This window comes from Pomacea canaliculata, linkage group LG5 (assembly GCF_003073045.1).
Source record: "Pomacea canaliculata isolate SZHN2017 linkage group LG5, ASM307304v1, whole genome shotgun sequence".
NCBI lineage: Eukaryota > Metazoa > Mollusca > Gastropoda > Architaenioglossa > Ampullariidae > Pomacea > Pomacea canaliculata.
In genome coordinates, this window is record NC_037594.1 from 21,006,975 (window position 1) to 21,025,760 (window position 18,786).

At 36.5% G+C, this 18,786-nt stretch overlaps 1 protein-coding gene across 1 annotated transcript; it reads left to right on the top strand.

Annotated features, from left to right (window-relative positions):
• The first annotated feature begins 24 nt into the window (after positions 1 to 24).
• On the top strand, positions 25 to 18,274 carry LOC112565214 (ubiquitin thioesterase zranb1-like). The gene is made up of 8 exons (XM_025240544.1): positions 25 to 262; positions 1,433 to 2,833; positions 3,256 to 3,327; positions 4,870 to 5,068; positions 5,518 to 5,636; positions 6,263 to 6,388; positions 6,601 to 6,830; positions 7,580 to 18,274. The coding sequence occupies exons 2-8, from the start codon at positions 1,456 to 1,458 to the stop codon at positions 7,811 to 7,813; spliced, it is 2,358 nt and encodes a 785-aa protein (XP_025096329.1). The 5' UTR covers positions 25 to 262; positions 1,433 to 1,455; the 3' UTR covers positions 7,814 to 18,274.
• Positions 18,275 to 18,786: the final 512 nt, after the last annotated feature.

Genomic DNA, 18,786 nt, shown 5'->3' on the forward strand with positions numbered 1-18,786 from the left:
GATATTTTTTACACTTACCATACTTAAGCTTGTTGCTTATAACTATTATTTTCTAGTTAGAATGCTATGTCCTAGAAATATATATGGTTATATATAAGTCATAGAGACAATCTTTGACAGCACTTTTATGAAAACAAATTTACTGCCGGATTGCGTTTATGACGTCACAGAAAGAAACATCATGGCAGATTTTTTGGGGTTATTTGGGAAGTGAACTCTGCATTCACAACAAGAGAGTCGAAGACATCTAGGTTTTGCTGTGGTATGGCACTTGATTTTGTACTTTTTGTTATGATAACTAATTTACTAATCCCTTAATGATATTTATTTTATGAAAGGAGTACCTAAGACTTTGTAGAGAGTAGCCTCAAGTTATTGTTTTGCTAACCTATTCGGATTTCCCTTGTTCTGTAATAACTATGGAGCTTAAAAAATAACCTTGTCCAACAGCAGAATACCATGGTTCCCATAAAGCATGAAAGTGCTTTCATACGTATATAGTTTAGATTAAAAATTAGTACAAATGTAGTAGAATGCTTTGTACGAAAATAGTGCTTAACTCTCAATGTTTACAAACAAATCGCAACTGGCAGCTTGCCAAAGTGGGTTGTTGTTCAGTATTTCGTGGGATTCTGGGTTATCTTTGTTTTTAAGATTCATTGTCTGCTGCATTGTGTGTCTGCATTTGACCTTTTCGTGCTATAGTTTTTCAGCTTCACTGAATACTTGATACTTATAGCCAAAGAAGTCGAAGCACATTTCACCAATGCAGCCGCCAATTGGAACAACTTCTGTAGTTTGGGATTTAAAGCTTTTAGACCTGAAGGCCTGACGTGGAAGTGGATATCAGAATAATATGGATCTGTAATGAATGATTGTGCAATATTTGTAAAATATTGATGTCAAGCACTTAATTAGAAGTGACTGAGAAGATGCCATGTAGGAATGTCAAAAGTCCACAGTGCACTGTGACTAACTATGGTGTGTAAATTAAAATAATTTATATGTTTGTGACAGTGTGTGTTTTAGCTGCAAAAAACTTGTATGCATACAATTTGCAGTGATTTAGTATCTTTAAAAAAAATGGTTATAAAGTGCTCTACTATTGAAGACTGAGCTTCCACCTTTTGACAGGAAAGAATAGCTCAACCTGAGGGAAGGGAGTGAGGGTACTTATCAGGCTAGATGCAAGCAGTGAGTGAAGCATGACTGCTAGGGCAGCTGGCAAATCATTCAATCCTCATCTCTATGGGATATGTAGGGGTATTTATCCTCACAGTGATCCTAATGTGTTAATTTTTCAGATACAGTTTTTATGAGACACAATTTCACAACACTTTCCATCTTTTCTTTTTTGCTGAAATATGTCACTTTTTGCATGAGGCAAAAAGATTTCTCCCGCTTTAATATTGTGCCTTGTATATTGTTTCAGGGGGGACGGTGTGAGCAGTAAGGATGAGTGTTGGGGGCGGCAGTTCTAGCAGTATGAATGGGTCAGGCTGCATAGGAGTCAGTCCAGAGGCAAAGAAGTGGGCTTGTGAGTACTGTACATATGAGAACTGGCCTGCCTCCAAGCGCTGCACCCTGTGCCGTGGTCCACGCCCACCCCATCTCATTACAGACACCGTCAATGAGGAGCAGGACATCTACAAGATGGCAGCCTTAGTCTGGCCAAACAATACTGAGTGTTGTGCAGGAGAAGGGAGTTCTTCAGGCACTACTTCTGCTGCAGGCAGCAGTACCAAGTGGGCTTGTCACATGTGCACATTTCTCAACTGGCCTCGAGCCCTACGCTGCACCCAGTGCCTCACCCCTCGGCGGAAGACCTCCCCAACTCACCCCACTTCTTGCATCATGCAGCCAGTCAGCATTAATGTCAACATTGCCGAATGTAGCCCCATAAGCGTAGGCTCTGGAAGCAGCAGTGGAGGCAGTGGACGCAGTACCCCAAAACGCAACTCTCCAAGTTCCCCAGAGGCAGCCAAAGAGATGAACAATGACATTAATAAGACCTTAGGGTCTATAGGGAAAAGTTCATCATCAGTTGCCCCATCTGTCCAAGCTTGTAAATGGACGTGCAGAGTGTGCACATATGAGAACTGGCCTCGGACCCCCAAGTGCACTATTTGTGGCACAGCACGAGGCAGGACTCTCTCAGATTCCAACATTCACAGCTCCATTTCCATGCCCGGACCTTGTACCATTCCTGCCGCAACAACAGCTTCATGTCCACAAATGGCTGTGGGAAGTGTTGGGGCTGGCATGCCAATGGTGTCAGCAGAGACTCTGGAGGCAGCTAAACGAAGGGGCTGCATGTCACCTGGTTCACCTCGCAGCCCAGAGGGACTTGATGGTAAAAACCAAGAAGTTGCAGGAGCAGGGATGGCTGTCGGGGCAGGCAGTGCCACCATGGATGATCGCAAGTTGAAGCTGCTACGACAGCGCTTGCGTGACAAAGACTGGCTGTGGCTAAATGCATGCCAGGGAGTGGTTGATGGTGATCCCAATGCAATAGAAGCCTTTATTGCTGCAGGAGGCAATCCGTCTCGCCAGCTGACAGCAGACGAGGTACTGCTTCTGGCCAGACCGAGTGCCTTTGAAACAGGTCACACCCTAGTGCACCTTGCATTACGGTTCCGCCGTGATGACTTGCTTGCCGTGTTGTTGACTGCCACGGATGCTGCTGCCAAGACTGTCAAACGCCTTCCTTGCCATGCTTCACCAGACATTGCATCTGACATCCGCCGTGAAATTGCATCCTCTCTGCGACAGCGTAAAGGTGACTTCCCCTGTTACTTTTTCACAGACTGTGTCACCTTTGCCCTTCCTGCAGGTATGGATGCGTTTATTTTTATTTGCTTTGCTAAATACACAGTCATGCTGGTTTTATGGCATTTTTGGGGTTGTCAGTAAAACAAAAAAAATTTCTTCATTGAACTTGAATCTAGCTTTTTTTGTATAAAAATGTTGCTGTCACTTTTTCACTTGATAATTTTGTTAATGAGATGTCTGATTTTTTTGGGGGAGGTCTTTACTGGTGTGTTTTTTTTTTTCCTAGCATCTGTAAAATTTGTGTGTATTTAGTCTGAAGTTTGTCTGAAACTGCCAGTTTGTTTGTTTTAAATAGTAACTTATTCTAAATAATGATAATTCATCTTTACTAATACTAATTATAGACGTCTATGATGACTGCAAGATGGAGCAACATCTAATTATGCACAGTTTTATCTCCTCTATGACACGATTGTGTTTCAGATATAGATGACCTTCCACGTCATACCCAGGATCAGCTTTTTGATGAAGTTTTGGACCGTGATGTACAAAGTGGTAAGTTTACTTGATTTAGTTCTTTTGATAAGGAGTTGTGTGTTCATTTTAGTTAATACATTTGCTCTTTAACTCATAATTTGATTTGCGTTCGTTGCGTAAGAAATTGTACTTTTGACATCTCAAGCAGGGTTTTCAGTTAAAAAATAACGAAAAAGATCCCTTTGTCCATTTAGGGACTATTTTACTTCAAATTCTTTCCCTTTAATAAATATCCTTTCAGATGTTTTAAAGTAAAGTATATAACTTGCAAGACAATGTTTTCCTATGTTTTTTAATTTATGATAAAAACTCCTAAAGATTATATTTCTTCAAAATTTTTGACTGAAGAACCACTGACCATCCTTCTTTATAGAAGTTCAAACCAGGTGACTGCAGAACATTTATATATATAGTTCATATTTTAGAGAGGTAGGATATAACATGACATGAATTACACCAGATAAATGGTTGTTAACCATATCTGCACAGTAATAATATCCCTGTCATATTTTGCAGATGTGCACATATTTTATAATGAAATGAATCATTCTTAAACTGACTGGTTCTTCAGAAAAAAATTTAAAATACATGACCACCAAATTTTTTTGCTGTGAAAACCAGTTTCCTTTGTTATAGGTATGATTGAGGTTCAGTTAAAAAAACACTGTAAATCAAAACCTACACAATTTTATAATGACCAAATTAAAACTTCAGGAAATATTTTGACAACAGTGATGTAAATACAGTATACCCCACCTCACTAAAATATGAATCATGTCCAAAAAAGACTGTTTTGCAACCACCAAGTTTAAGTTCTATGAAGAGAAATGGCCCATCTTTAGTAAAAAATTTTGAAGGAATATGGTACTATTTGGTGGTTTAATCCTGAATTCAAAAAAAAAAACCAGGAAAATACTGTCTTGCAAGTTATGTACTTACCTTAAAAATATATGGAAAAGCCACAATGTGGATGGCTATTGGTTTCTCATTTTGGCATCCTTTACCCAATGATAAGTGAAAATGACTATGTAAAGATTGGTACTATTTCAATTCTATTTATATTTCTAAAACAAATATGGAATTATTTTATGTAATTGTGTATTATATGTAAATACTTTTTTGAAAAATCCATTCCTCATAGTTTTCTATTTCAGTCACTTCACTCAGAATAACTATAAAAAAAATGAAGACAATATCCTTGCAGAGTACAATGTTGAATAGTTTAAGAAATGCCATTTCAATTCTGTATGAATTATGGTTGTCGAGTTATGGGGTAGCAACGAAACATACTTTTTTTTTGCACCAGCCATTTGTACTAAATGTAACTTCTCCAGTGATTAACCAGGGAATTAAGGCTTATAAAAGCAGCTGATTGTCAGGCTGCAGATGGTACATGATGCAGGATAATGCTAGCCTTGAGAAATCAGTATGAAGCACATGTACATGTTAGTTTTAATACATGACTGCTCAAGATTTTCATGTATGGATTTGTTTGTTTAAAAACAAACTATAAACAGTTTTAGCCTGAGTTAAGTCATGTTATATTTTCTGCATCATCAGAGCTAGAGGCAGAAGAATCCATTATCAACTGGAGTATGGAGCTCTCTGAAAGGCTTGGTAGTCGTCTGTATGCATTGTGGAATCGGACAGCAGGAGATTGCTTATTAGACTCTGTTCTGCAGGCCACTTGGGGGGTATTTGATGTGGATAACACCCTGCGTCGTGCTTTGGCAGACAGTCTTACAGAGGGTGCTATGACGTAAGTGTATCAGCTTTGGCAGTGTTATTCTTCCAGGAAACGGAAAGGCTAGGAGATAAAACAAGAGACAGGCATTCAAAACAGAGCAAACAGACAGATGGCCAAAAAGACAAAAAAAAAAAAAAAAAAAAAAAAAAAAAAAAAAAAACCCATTCTGGTACATCATAATTATCTTAACTCTTCCATATCTGCCTTTTGTTTTTTAAGTATTAGTAACATATACATGATTGAATAGTAAGATTTTAGACACTTTATAATACTACCACTTACAGTTAGCTTTTTCTTTAATGAAAGTGATTTCATTTATAGCAGTGCTCCAAGCTGTCAAAGAGACTAACCACTTCTGATAAAAGCCATGTATAAAAGCCCAAATTTTGTTTTATCTAGAGTATCCAGATGTTACTGATATTGATGGTTTCTTTATTCGCTGAGTTTTTTTTTTTTCCCAGATTCTATCCAAGGTGGAAGGAGTATGAATCAAAACAAGCAGAATCCTTACACTTCAGTCTGGATGAGTACCAATGGCAGAGAGACTGGGCAGTTGTTCTGAGTTTAGCGAGTCAACCAGGTCCATCATTTTATGATTTGTTTTCTGCTTTGATTTTTTTTTAAACCCTAGTGACTGGTCGAAGACTGTCTTTATCTACTTGCAGAATGAGGACATCATATGATCTGTAGGAATTCTAGTTTTTTGACATTACCACATAAAATTTTCAGGAAATGCAGAGAACTTACCAAGGTGGAAATAGTTCACTTGCTTCAATGCAAATGAATTAAGTCTAAAAATCTTGTCATGAAGTTTAAACCAAGGGAAGAGATTTGCAGATAAATTCTGAGTTTTATAGCCAGCAGTTATTTCCTAAATGGCAGTTACAATTCTTGAATTAAAATAAAGTGAAAATGCAGGCCAAATTTGTCTAGAGCATCAGTTACAGCACACCTCTAGCTGCAACAAACTGGTTCACTGATGTTGAGTTAATATTTCAAATATTTTGTACCATTATGATAATTTATAAGTTATAGTTTATTTACAAAATGGTATATTGAATGTTTAAGGGGGTTGGGGAAAGGGGGGTTGTTGGTTCTTATCATGAAAAATGATGTTGAACAGTAAAATGCAAAGTTTTTGCAAATAGTATACTTTTATCAAATGACTTCATAGCAGATATTCAAATTCTGAAGTTTTGTTTTCAGGAGCATCATTAGAGCAGACACATATTTTTGCCCTAGCACATATACTGCGAAGACCCATCATTGTATATGGAGTAAAGTATGTCAAAAGCTTTCGAGGAGAAACTCTAGGACTGGCTAAATTTCAAGGTAACAATTTTAAAGACTAACAGCAACAGTGTCTTCAAACTATTAAATAGAATGACAAGTCATATATTTTAAAGCGATATCCATTGCAAACAATATATAAAATGTGCCTGCAAGGTTTTTATATGGAGGTTTAATCATCCAAGTATTACATGTAGCAGGTGTATCATGCTTGTGATCCATAAACATATCAGATTTATCCTATTGTACTCCAGGGGTATACCTACCATTGCTGTGGGAGTGCAGTTTCTGCTGGAAAACTCCTGTTGCTCTTGGCTATACCCGGGGCCATTTCTCAGCATTGGTCTCCATGGAGATGGATCTGGATGATGGGATGGGGGCTGGGGCAAATCTAGAGGGCAGCGATGAGGATCAGGTGGCTTACTTGCCCTTGGTTGATTGTGAAGGGAAGCTACTAGAGCTGCACTTTTTGAGTGGTTCAGAGGTGAGGGTAGCTTATTTTAAATAATTGGCATTTTCTTAAGTCTAGGTACATAAGGTGAGCAATACATATGTGGTTAAAGAAGGGAAGCATTTATTGATGAAATGCAGGCAAAGATTTAATGTTGGAAAACCCAATAACAAAGAACTGTTATGAGCTATGGTATTGATGTGGATTTTAACAGCAAAAAAATTCAATTAAGATAATATTGTTGATAGCAATAATTAATTTGTACTTTTTAAAAAAAGTTTCATTCTCTTCTAAATGCAAATCATGTGTGTCTCAGTTGATGCAGATGTAGCCCTAAAGAGTTAAGCGAGGATAATAGGAAGAAAATGGATAACAGGCAGAATATTAAATAAATAAGTGAAGAGGGTATTTTTGAGGTGGTGGGTAATGCTTAAACCTTTTATTTTTTAATTCATCTTTTGTTCTCCATAAAGTAGAGAGAATTCATATGAAGTGTGACCTACCTAAATGGATAAGTGGGAAGCAAGCAACAAAAAAATGCTTTGTCAGTTTAGAAAAATTCTTCCAAATTCAAGAATATCATCAGAATAATGCTGTCTGTGAAGACCATAAGGAATTTCTGCATAATTTGTGGCAAATTATGATTTCCACAAAAAGTTACACTTTGATAGCTTTGTCACCTTGTTCTTTCTTATTTTGTGTTTAAAAATTGTGAATTTTGTTTCTTACTTTCCAGTTTGGGGTGTGCTAATAGTTTTCAATTTTCAAAACTCTTATTTCAGGTTGGTAGGGAAGAAATCTTGCTGCGAGAATGGCTAGATTGCTATGTAACCAAGGGTGGACTTCTAGTTGCACTTCAGCGGCGAGGCCGTCAGCCGATGGCTGTCAAACAGATGGTGGATGAGTGGCTAGATCGTTACCGACAACTGGCAGCTTCACAAGCCGGTCCTGCGTCTGCTCAGCTTGGCATGACGCCACACACATTCTCCAGCGATGGGGAGAGCGACCAGGAATGACAGAGTGAACTTGTGGTCTGCAGCTAGATCTTGCGTATGTGTGCATGTACATGTGCTTTTCATGCATGTATTTGACCCACCTGCATGCTGATGTCCACCTGGGAGGAAGGTCTAAGATAAGCTTTGTGTTAAAATTAGCAGAGCATGCTTAGGTGCCTAAGCCCATAATTACCAAAATATGTTTATAGTGGAAACAGATGGGGTTGTAAATATGGTTATCTATTTCAGATCTGTTTTAAGTACATATTTTTTTAAGGGGTGGGGGATCCACACCAAGCATCAGAAAAATCTGTGATTAATACAAGAGCGCTGTTCATAAAAATGCCTGCATTCTGGAAGGTTTGAAGAATGTTTAGACAGTCATCTTTGGTGCCATCAGGATCAGATGTAGTCACTTACGATTTTGCTGTACTGGTTTTACCATGTATTTTTAAGGGTCATTGCCTCTTTGATGGTTTTAAATCATGTCTCTTTGATGCCAGCAGACTCTGTAATAACTACTTTGAACATGCTAACCCAGTATAGTGACGTTTTTTTAAAAAATCTCTATTGGTAGCCCAGCTTTCTTATAGAGCTAGGTTCACGAGAGCATTAGATATGTGAAAGTAATATGGTTTTTGTGATACTGGTTCCTCATCCCTAATCTCTATGGTTGTCATCTGATACAGTATAGAGTATATCTCCTGACAGCAGGACAATTCTTTTTAGTGTACATATGGACCTATACTACTGAGATGATGAGTATGTGAAACTTCTGTGTCCTCATATTGTTCTTCCAAGTTTTCACTTAGTGATGAATTTTGCAGTATAGCACTAAGATTGTTCTCAGGGAATTCAATCCAAGCTGCACTTTTTATATGGGCTGGGGGGAAAAAAACTGTCTAGCCAATATGAAAAGTGCCAAGGATATTTCAGAGAACCATTGAGGTCTCAGAGTCTACTTCAGATGCTTGCAGCTAAATTGTTGTTGGTCAAAAAAGGACCTGCAATTTGAAGGACAATTTTTGGCAACATTTGTCAGCTACAAAGAACTGGCCAAGTTTTGTGAAATCAGAAGAGAGGTTATTTCAACCTTGTGGTAAAAGTGGCCTCAACAAAATGGGCAGTTATGTTATAAGGTGCAGCATTTCCCTAATGAAAGAGGCTTTAGTAACCTCACTCACACAAGTGCCCATGGCTAAACCATTCTGAGCACAACTGTTTGATTCATACTGCGTTCTTTGAAATCACCAGTAGAGGAAAGTAGAGACAGAATGAAAGTCAGATATATTTACCTGCAATTATCTTGCAAAATATTGGAAAGTAAGTTGCAACCCTGCAGCCAAGTTCACCATAATCTCTAGATGACTACCAGCTTTATGTGTTTGAAAGGTCTTAGTTAAGTCTGGTAGCAGCTGCTAAAAGCTGATCACTTTTTTTCACCTCACTGCATTGATCTTCATGCAAAAACTTGAAGTTAATTTGTGGATAAAAAGTTGCTTAGACAACCCTTGCTGGCCACTTTCTTCCTCTGCTACATAATAAGGTGGTAATCATCAATAATCTCTTATGCTTATGGGCCTCGCAGATACTGTAGAACTTCATTTTCTCTTACGTGAAAATCTGAAGATGCAAAAACTCTGTACCAGCTGTTTTAAGCTTGACAACCAAGATATACATATTGGTAAGAGAAGAGACTTGTTGTGATTCTTGCTTCATGTTCAGTACTGGAATTATTAACAATTTTAAGAGACACTCGTGTATACAAATCTCAGCTTTTGCTTTTTATGGTGAATTTGCTCCACATTAAATAACAATCATATGCAGGGTATGATGGGTTAGGGTGTGCTTTGGTGAGTGGTTTTGTTTTAAGTACATTTATATTGTGTATTGTGCTTAGAGTAAATCTGTAAAGAATTATCAAGCACAACGTTGTAAATTTCTTTGTTGAAATCTTTGTTTTTATTTTTAATCACTTAAAACTGTAATGCCTTTCTTTGTATGTGCCAGAGCTGTCTTTAGTCATCATTGTTATTTATTGTTTTTGTCACAATCACCTTTCTCAAAACACTATTGAGAGATTAAATGAAACGAGTAATTAATAATTTTGTTGTGGTTTTAAATACCTCTATCTTTGTTATTTGTTGTTATTTATTTGTGAGCAAAAAAGCCCCCAAAGCTGCCTAATTGATTTAATTTATGGTACTCTTTTCAATATTGATCTTTATGCTGCGAAATAAACAGATAAGGAGTTTAATCATGCCATAGATGATTTTGAGGTCTGTAACTGAACACATAAGCTGAACACAAAATGTAGCAGTTCTTTGGGCTTTTTACAGCATTTTACTATGCTTTTTATATGATTGTGAAAGATATGAAAATAACTTTCATGCAACCACACATTTCTTGCGCACTTTTCTAGACAATTTATTGGTAGATTTACATGAATGATTAAGGTTATAGAATAAGATTTTTTTTTGGGGGGAAGGGGGTGAAGACTGCAGTAAGCTGCTCTTGGTCAATATTTCTGGGCTTCTGGGGGAGATTAGAGGAGCGGTATTTGGCCTGAAGACTGGGTTACTTGACAGTGTGGTTGAAGAAAGAAACAGATTCTCAGATAATGTGTCAGATGCTTATGCCTTTTCATTAAGTAAATAGACTAGGGGTGGGCAAAGTATGGCCTGCAGGATGGGTGCAGCCTTCAGTCTTTGGGCTAGCCCATCTGCCAATATGTGAAATGTACTTATTTTCTTTTTTTTTTTTCATTTAACCTTGGTTAATTTGATTGAAAGTTCATTTATCAAATATGATTTGGTATTAGAAATCTACATTCTAACACAAAGTACAAAAATAACAAATAATGCAGCGAAAGAAGTTGTAGGAGAACATTAGCAGTGGCTGCCTTCAAAGCAAAAGCTGGCAAAATATGTCATGTAGCATTTCTGATCAAAAAGAGTAATGTGCATAGGGAGTGATGAAATTCAACGAATGGATAGCACAGTATTTTTTCCCTGGTGTTGTGGATAATGCTGTGTGCTTAATTTGCCAGGGAAGCATCACAGTTTTCAAGGAGCACAATCTAAAGCGGCATTTTAGCACAAAACATCCAGAGTATTGCATAAAAGCAAGGGCAAAAACTCCTGCCAGTTGGTGGAACAGTTGAAGGAGCAATAAAACGATTTTTACCAAACAGAGGAAATATTTGCAGGTGGCAACAAAAGCAAGTTTTATTGACATATAATACTGCCATAGAGAACAGGATATTTATTTACAGGAAGTCCTTAAGCTATGCTTGCTTGATGTAGCCAAAGTCGTGTGTGTAGAACAAGAAAAAAAAAGTTCAAGAATAACTTAGAGAATAGCTTACCCATGAGAACAACAATGTACCAGATAGAGGACAAGGAACATAATTTGCTGGAACAGTTGATGCATAATTGTGAGCATTTTGGTTGGTATTCTCTGGCGCTAGATGTAACTGACACTGTACAGCTGCTTATTTTTATCTTTGACATTAACACTAACTTTGAGATAGCCCAGGAACTGCTTTTGATTGAGTCAATGAAAGACACTACAACAGATAATTTGCTTATGAAAGTAAAAAAGGTGCATGGAGAAGATTGGGCTTACATGGGAAAAATTTGAGGGGTCACTACTGATGGATCTCCAAATTTCAATGGCTGGAATGTTGGTCTTCTAACCAAAATTCAACAAACTGTTCATGAAACATATCCTGACCACAAAGTCACCTTTTTTCATTGCATTATACATCAAGAAGCACATGGCAAACCTGTATTAGACATGAACCATGTTGTGAAGACTGCAATGAAAATCGTGAACTTATTAAGAAGGCTCAAGCACTTGCAATTTAAATCATTGTTGGAAGACATCCAAGTCAATCAAGAAGATGTTCCATACCACACAGATGTTTGGTGGCTAAGCTTGGGAAAAGTTATTAAGCAAGTTTGGGAGCTCAGAAAATATATAAATTCTGTTCATAGAAAATGAAAAGACAAACGCTTTCCCCAAAGTTTGTGAAGCGAGAAAATACAGCAAAATATTCAGTGATCTGTGAGATGAATTTTCACAACGTTTCAGGGATTCAGAATATTGGAAAGTAAGTTGAAAATATTGTCAAATCTGTTAACCATGGGCGTGGAATGGATGCCAGTCAGCAACTTAAGCTGATTGATTTACAGTGCAACACTATTAAAGGATTTGGTAAGTAAACATCATTATGTGCTTATTTTTTCATCCCATTTTTACTGTGTTGTGTATTCACTTGGCATGGTTTGTTTTTTTTTTTTTTTTCGGTATGTGACTGATCTGCAGGGTAGTTAAGAATTTAGAGACCAGCCCACAAAAAGAAAACTTTGCCCACCCCTGTTATAGACTGGAAGAACACAAGTTTTCATTCTTGTTACAGTTACTATTTATACATGATGCTTAGTGATAATTGGTGGACTGCTTGCCTGCTTATTTAATGGTATGTATGGTGAATACAATTAATAAAGAGGCAGACATGAGATTATTAATAAGCTTTTTTGTGACTGACCTTGGACATGTTCAAAGCTATGAAACATGACACTGCTTATTTTATTTTTGACCATTTTATTTAGTCACATCCATGTCTGGGCTTTATTAACTCTTAACAATTGAGCACTAAAAATAACCAATTATTATCACCCCAGATATTCATATATCATTAAAAAAAGATTTTACACTATGATAGTGTATAACCAGTTATCACTTGCATCTTCTGCCCTCAGACACTACAGAATTTCAACTACCAGCAATACTATACAATGCACTGCTTTCATTCACTCACCCAGATGTCCATGACAACCCATTTAACAAGTTCATGGATGCATCTGAGCTCATGTGTTTTCATAATTAGTAGAACCCTCCCACTACCTTTCCAAAATGTACAAAATGTCTTCTCCTAATTTGCTGAATTGAGCACTTGTAAACCCGAAGGTGACAGTACACAAATTTGTGGGCTGGGTATGAACAGCGATTTCATGTTGATGTATTTGCACAACCACTTGTATGAAGACAATATTTACTCATCCATCTGAAGTTTGAGGCTGTTAGTAATAAAATATATTGAAAAAGTTCTTTAAATACTCAATTAAAAATGTCCTCTTAATGGTAAGGAAGCAAATTTGCAAAAGCATATTGTGGAACATTCTTTTCATTTATAGAAGGAAGAAAACTAACAACAGCAAGGAGGGATTTTACATAGATCACTTAATGTGGAGAAGGAAAAGCTTATTTTAAGGTGAGGCTAAGACCAGATCTCAGACTATCCAATTTGGTGAGCATAAATCTGATTATTGATGATTTTTTTTCACATTTGGGTTTCAGTTTTTATATTTCTGCCTTATTTATTTTTTAAAATACAGGATAACTTTGATGATATTTGTGTTTTTCCTCAACTTCCCTCAAGGTTCGTTGAAGTAATATCTAACTGTTTTTGATAGCAAATCAACAAGTGCTAATTGGATGGGGTGGTGGGGGCATTCATATCATGAAATGTATTTTTTTGGAAGAAAGCAAGGCAGCATTTGTTTCTAAGGTAAGCATAATATGTCTTTCAAAGTATTGGTGTATGAAGCGCAGAAGAATTAGAAAGGAAAGTCATTTTGCAGTTTTGAGAAGAGCTACATAACAGAAAATTAACTTTTCAAGATTGTTTTGACATTTAGAGAATCAGAAAAGGGAGCAGTTTAATTTTTTTTTTTGCATTTTTGTCAGTTAACAAGATTGGAGATTTTCAAAATTAGATTAGGATACTTGTTTGATACTAGGCTTCAGTTAGCAAGAAAGGTAGGGACTAGAAAGATTAAGACTTTGACTTCTTTATCATTCACTAGGCTGGATTTTCCAAGTCAAATGACAAGAATAATGACGAAATATGGCCTTTACTATCAAAAGTAAAAAATAAAAAAATCTGACCAAATACCACTTAAAAATACAACAAAATTAGATAAGATAGCAAAGCTTCTCATAGATGTAGTATAAAGTTCTTTCAAACACCAGTTAAACTATGTGTAATAAGTGTTTTTGTGTGTTAGCTTACAAAGCTTAAGCTTGGGGCTTAAAGTAGACAGGAGTTCCATCGACATGATTGAAAGGCTGAAATCTTAATCTCTGCTTTTCGATGACACAGCATGCTGAAAGCGTGTTGGCCAAGGCTTTAAGTGTAAGTTATTATGCAGCATGGTGAGAAGAACTATAGGAAAAGCAGCTGCTTTTAGATGGTATGTCTACAAATGTTTTGTGGTTGTACAGTGTAATAGAAGCTATATTTTGACTGCATGAAACAGTGAATGATAAAGATATATTTAATGAAGAAGTGAAAAGATGGAAGGAGGGAGAACACAGTGATGGGGAAACAGCTAAAGATGCCAGAGGAAGGTCACAAATCTGTTGGATTTTTCTGGTGGTGCTGGCAATGTAGTGTTCTGTTTGGGGAATGGGATAGTCTGAAACAATTTAACTGGAGTTCGGACAATATGAATGATAGCAACATTTTTTTTAAAGATATTTTAGATACTTTGTTTTAGCTATGTCCTTTCTTCTGCAGAATTGTAACTGAAGATTTAAGTATTTTACAGGTGAGTCAAGCTGAACACTTGGATTGAATTGAAACCTATACATGTAAGCTTTGATTTATTCTGCAATCAAGAATTAAATGCTGCTGCTAAAGAAATCCCATTTCAGCACTTGCTTAGATTCTGTAACTGAACGGTACCCTAGAGAATGTCAAAAAAGTGTGTGCGCTTGCTTACATATTTATGTGTGCAAGCACTCTAGAAAGACGGGCGCTTGCACATAAATGAAAAAATAGGAATATGTGGAAAAAGAATTTTTGCTGTTCACAAGCCATTCAGATTCTCTTTGTGGAATTTCAAATGTTTTCATTTTTGCATCATTTAAGCATTTTCCCCAGTTAGGTGTAATCAGCAGCTTGTGGGGCACTTAAGACATAGTATTATAGAAACAGATCTTGCTGCCTGCTTTTCGTGTAGACTATGATGCACATACATTCATTGTTACTTTTGAGTCAATATATGGATTTATTTTGCCGTTGTATTTGCTTGGTTGTTCCATTTTGTAAATTTTTGTGTTTTTGTTTCCCTATCACACTGTCATTTTTGCCTTTTTAAAGGCAAAACAGGGATGTTTGATAAAAGCAACTATTGTTGATAACAGTGCCTTTTTATTTTTAATACCTAGATGACGTTCATTCCTTCCTAGGAATGATACTTTGTTTTTTGAGGATAGAAGGTTGTGTTTTGTGTTCTCTATGGCTGTGACCGAGTCCAGAGAGATTTTAATAGATTTGTCATGTTTGGCTGTAGGAAGAGAATGTTGGTAAAATAAAATTTGTTCTTTCAGTTGTTCAAAGTTCAGTAGTGATTACCTTTTGTCAGTTCGTAAGGATTAGGCCATTTAAGTTAGGCATGATTAGTTTACTTATGTTGATCATGCAATATTTTTGCTAAATTTCCGGTTCTGACTTTTAAAAAAAAAAAAAACTCACCATTGTTACCACTAATGGTGTGTTCATTTCCCTTTGGATGTTTGCCTGTGGTCTCATTCAGCTTTATGCAGAATTGAGCTATTGTATTATTATTATTGTAGTTTATATCAAGAGGTTTTTTTTTTTCTATAAGATTATCAGTTCTCTGCAAGGGTTGAAATCACAGCAGCTTGATATGAAATTCATTTTTTTTTTGGGGGGGTGGGGTGGGGGTGGAGGGGGAGAACAACAGAAGAGCAACAAAATAGAAAAGCAGCAAAACTGTCTTAAAGCAGAGCAAGAAGAGTCCTGCCATTTTTATTTATTCTTTTTTTTTAAACTTCATCATCATGGCTAAGATATCTAGGTAACTCTCTTTTTCTTTTAACCTCTTCTCTGTTTTGTAAAATGTGTGACATACACAATTAAAGGATTGTCTGAAGATTGTTTCAAGCTTTAGCAGCAATGTTGTTTGGTTCCATGTTACATATTGGAAATGTGTATTGCTAAGTCTTTCCAAAGGAAAGAGTACATTAACCGAAGGCTTTAAGTCTTTTTACAAGTTAAATATAACACCTAACTATGACGACAACTGCAATTCCTAGCAGTTCTGAAATTTGGATGTTTTGAGGTTCTATTCTTTTTTTTTTTTTCTTTTTTTTCACCCATTTTAGGAGCTCTGCAGCACCATCCTCATCCACCATACTAATGATATGCTATTCTTAGATAGCAGTTGTGTTACCTTCATATTAGTAAATTATGAATCAAAGTATTCATCTTCCATGATAAGATACATTTTTTCTTGCATACTGTCTTGAAAAGGGTGCAGGGTTTGACATAACTTTGAAAGATCTGAGACTTAAAATCAGTTTTTTTCTTTTTTAAAGAGTTTGCACCAGCCACCATGTAAGGACCCAAAGTATAGCAGTTCTTACCCCAGATATTCCGTTGTCATGCAAGACTGCATCCAGAGTTGACTTTTGACATAGGAATGGTAACAAATATCTTACTTTCATGTCTTTGAACAACTGATTAGATGTTGAGGACATTGTTAGTGTGTGGTCATGATGATGTATAAGAGTGATGCTGGCTTCCAGACTCCAGTAGATGTGGATGTGTGATACAGAGATTACACATATACCTCAAACATTATTGCATTGTTGAGGTCAGGTTCTGCCTGTGCAGAAAATGTTACACCTGGATGTGTGATCCAGCCAGCTGACATGTTTTCATGCTGACAAATGTTTTCTGTGAAAAGATAATCAAAACACCTTTTTTAAAGGATGAACATGCTGTGTTAATATTGTTTTCTGATGTGGACATAAAGTGTGAAATTTTTTTATAGTTATGATGTGCCATGGTCACTGCATGGATTCTTGTGGTGTTAAGTACTCTGTATAAATATTTTGTGGTTATTTATAGCCTCAGTTGACCCTTTGGCTGCTCATTCCTATAGCTGTTGCCATTGACTTCTCCAGCATCCTCCCTTGCTGTTGTTCTTTTATTTAGGTAGGAGATAGGTTGGTGTGTGTAATCGAAGATAACCAGAGCTTGCTCTGTGTGTGTGTCTCGACACGTTTATGTGCTTCCTTGCTTAAACTGCCAACAGTTACTGAGTATAGTTTCTGACCATGAACATCCACATTGCTTTTCAGCTTTTTTCCACCTTTTTACAGTCGCGAGTAATGAATCAAAGTTTTAAGTGTTGTTACTGGGCGTAATTGTATGCAAGATGTGTCATTTAGAGAGATACATGTGTTCAGTGCTACATTCTATAGGTTGCCCATCATTTTCCTGCTTCCTGTCCTGATATGTAGAAACTTTATGAGCACTCTCCCTATGACTTTAAAAACCTGCATTTGATGCCAGTCAGTACAAGATTATAGCATAGAAAACAGTTAATACAGAGCATCTTTTGTAGATTAATTTGTATGAATCCCACTGAAGATTATTGTCTGGCTTTTTCAGAAAACTACAGATTGTATGTATGGTTAATAAATGTGACAGAAAAAGGAAGTGTGATTTAAGTTGCTTAAAAGACAAGTCTCCTGCAGTACAAAACTGAGACATAGCATTTCCAACCAATACATGTACTGATGTAATTCTCTGGGACATGTTTCTACACATCTAGCACACTTTCAACCATTATATTTAACAGTTCAGGTGTTGTGAGAAATTTGTTATGCATAAAGAACATTGTTGCCTGCAGCTGGTTGATATTCAAGCACTGGAGGTTAGAACAATACTGGCCTCTTGACATAATGAGGTGAATTTATTTACTATTTTTAGCAATTGATTTGTAAATACTGAAGGTGAATATAAGAACATGCAGTCTGTAAAGTTTTGAGCATGTAAAAACTGAGGATAAATTTTTTAACTACTTGAGTTTGTAAACAAATGAGGGTGTTGTTTATGTTCAGTATGTAAAATCTGGAAATAAATAATTTATAAGAAGCTATTTTGTTAAGTTTTAAGAACTTAATAAACCTGGTGATAGATAAAATATAACAAAACTTTTGGAAAATACTTGTCCTGCCTATACCCCGAATGAGGATGAATCTAGGTATAGTTATTTACTCGATATATTTCTGGAAAGATTGATTTCAGTCAGGGGCAATAGGTATGAGAGTAAATCGTCTGGTAGGGGCTTTTCAAGACCAATAGTGGAGTGTGTGCTGTATCCTAAGCTGTAAATGAAAGCTGTTCTTTTAATTGTTTTAAGTGCTTGTGTAATGATAATAAGAAAGCTTATTATGTTTGGCCTGCATTATTTTCTACCTACTTTTCCTCCTTTGGTAAATGGCTACAGTATTGTTCATGTCTGTTTCCGACATGCATTGTACGATTTCAGAAATGAAAATATAAAGTTTTCCCCTACAATCTTGTACACCCTTCATTTTCTACAGACATTTTACTTGCATGTGGTCCATTTGCAGTGATTAAAACAAAAGACTCAATACTTGTGTGTGTGTGTTTGGCTTCAGATGATGAAGACTGCATGCATTTTGGGAAGTATTGCAGAAAATGACATACAGTTCTCAATTTTCAGACTTCTATCTTTATAAAAATAATACTCTGGACAATGGTCAATAATTTTTTTGAAACAGGCATTACATTACCACTCAGTTACAAGCACTTCACCAACAGTGTCATTTTGTTTAATATGGGAGCAGTGGGATACTTCCCACCAATGCTTCTCAACTTGATGCCACTTGTCACCAGATCAAATGATAATGTACCCAAAATATGATCATATTTCATGAGCTATTTCACTGTAAAAATAAACACAGTCTTGAGTCCCTTTTAAGGCGCTTCCTGCAGCAGGGTGATGATGAAAACTACTTAGACTGGCCTGGCTAAATTGAGTTACTTCCCTCATGCTTTTTTGTTACCTGATTTGCAAAGCTCAAAAGTAATTTTTGCATCACTACTTTTGGTTCAGAATCCACATTCCCAAGATAGTTTGCTC

Coding starts and splice junctions, on each gene's coding strand:
- LOC112565214 (XM_025240544.1), top strand. CDS start 1,456: ATGAGTGTTGGGGGCGGCAGTTCTAGCAGTATGAATGGGTCAGGCTGC. Junction 2,834..3,255: donor CACCTTTGCCCTTCCTGCAG/GTATGGATGCGT, acceptor ATTGTGTTTCAG/ATATAGATGACCTTCCACGT. Junction 3,328..4,869: donor GGACCGTGATGTACAAAGTG/GTAAGTTTACTT, acceptor CTGCATCATCAG/AGCTAGAGGCAGAAGAATCC.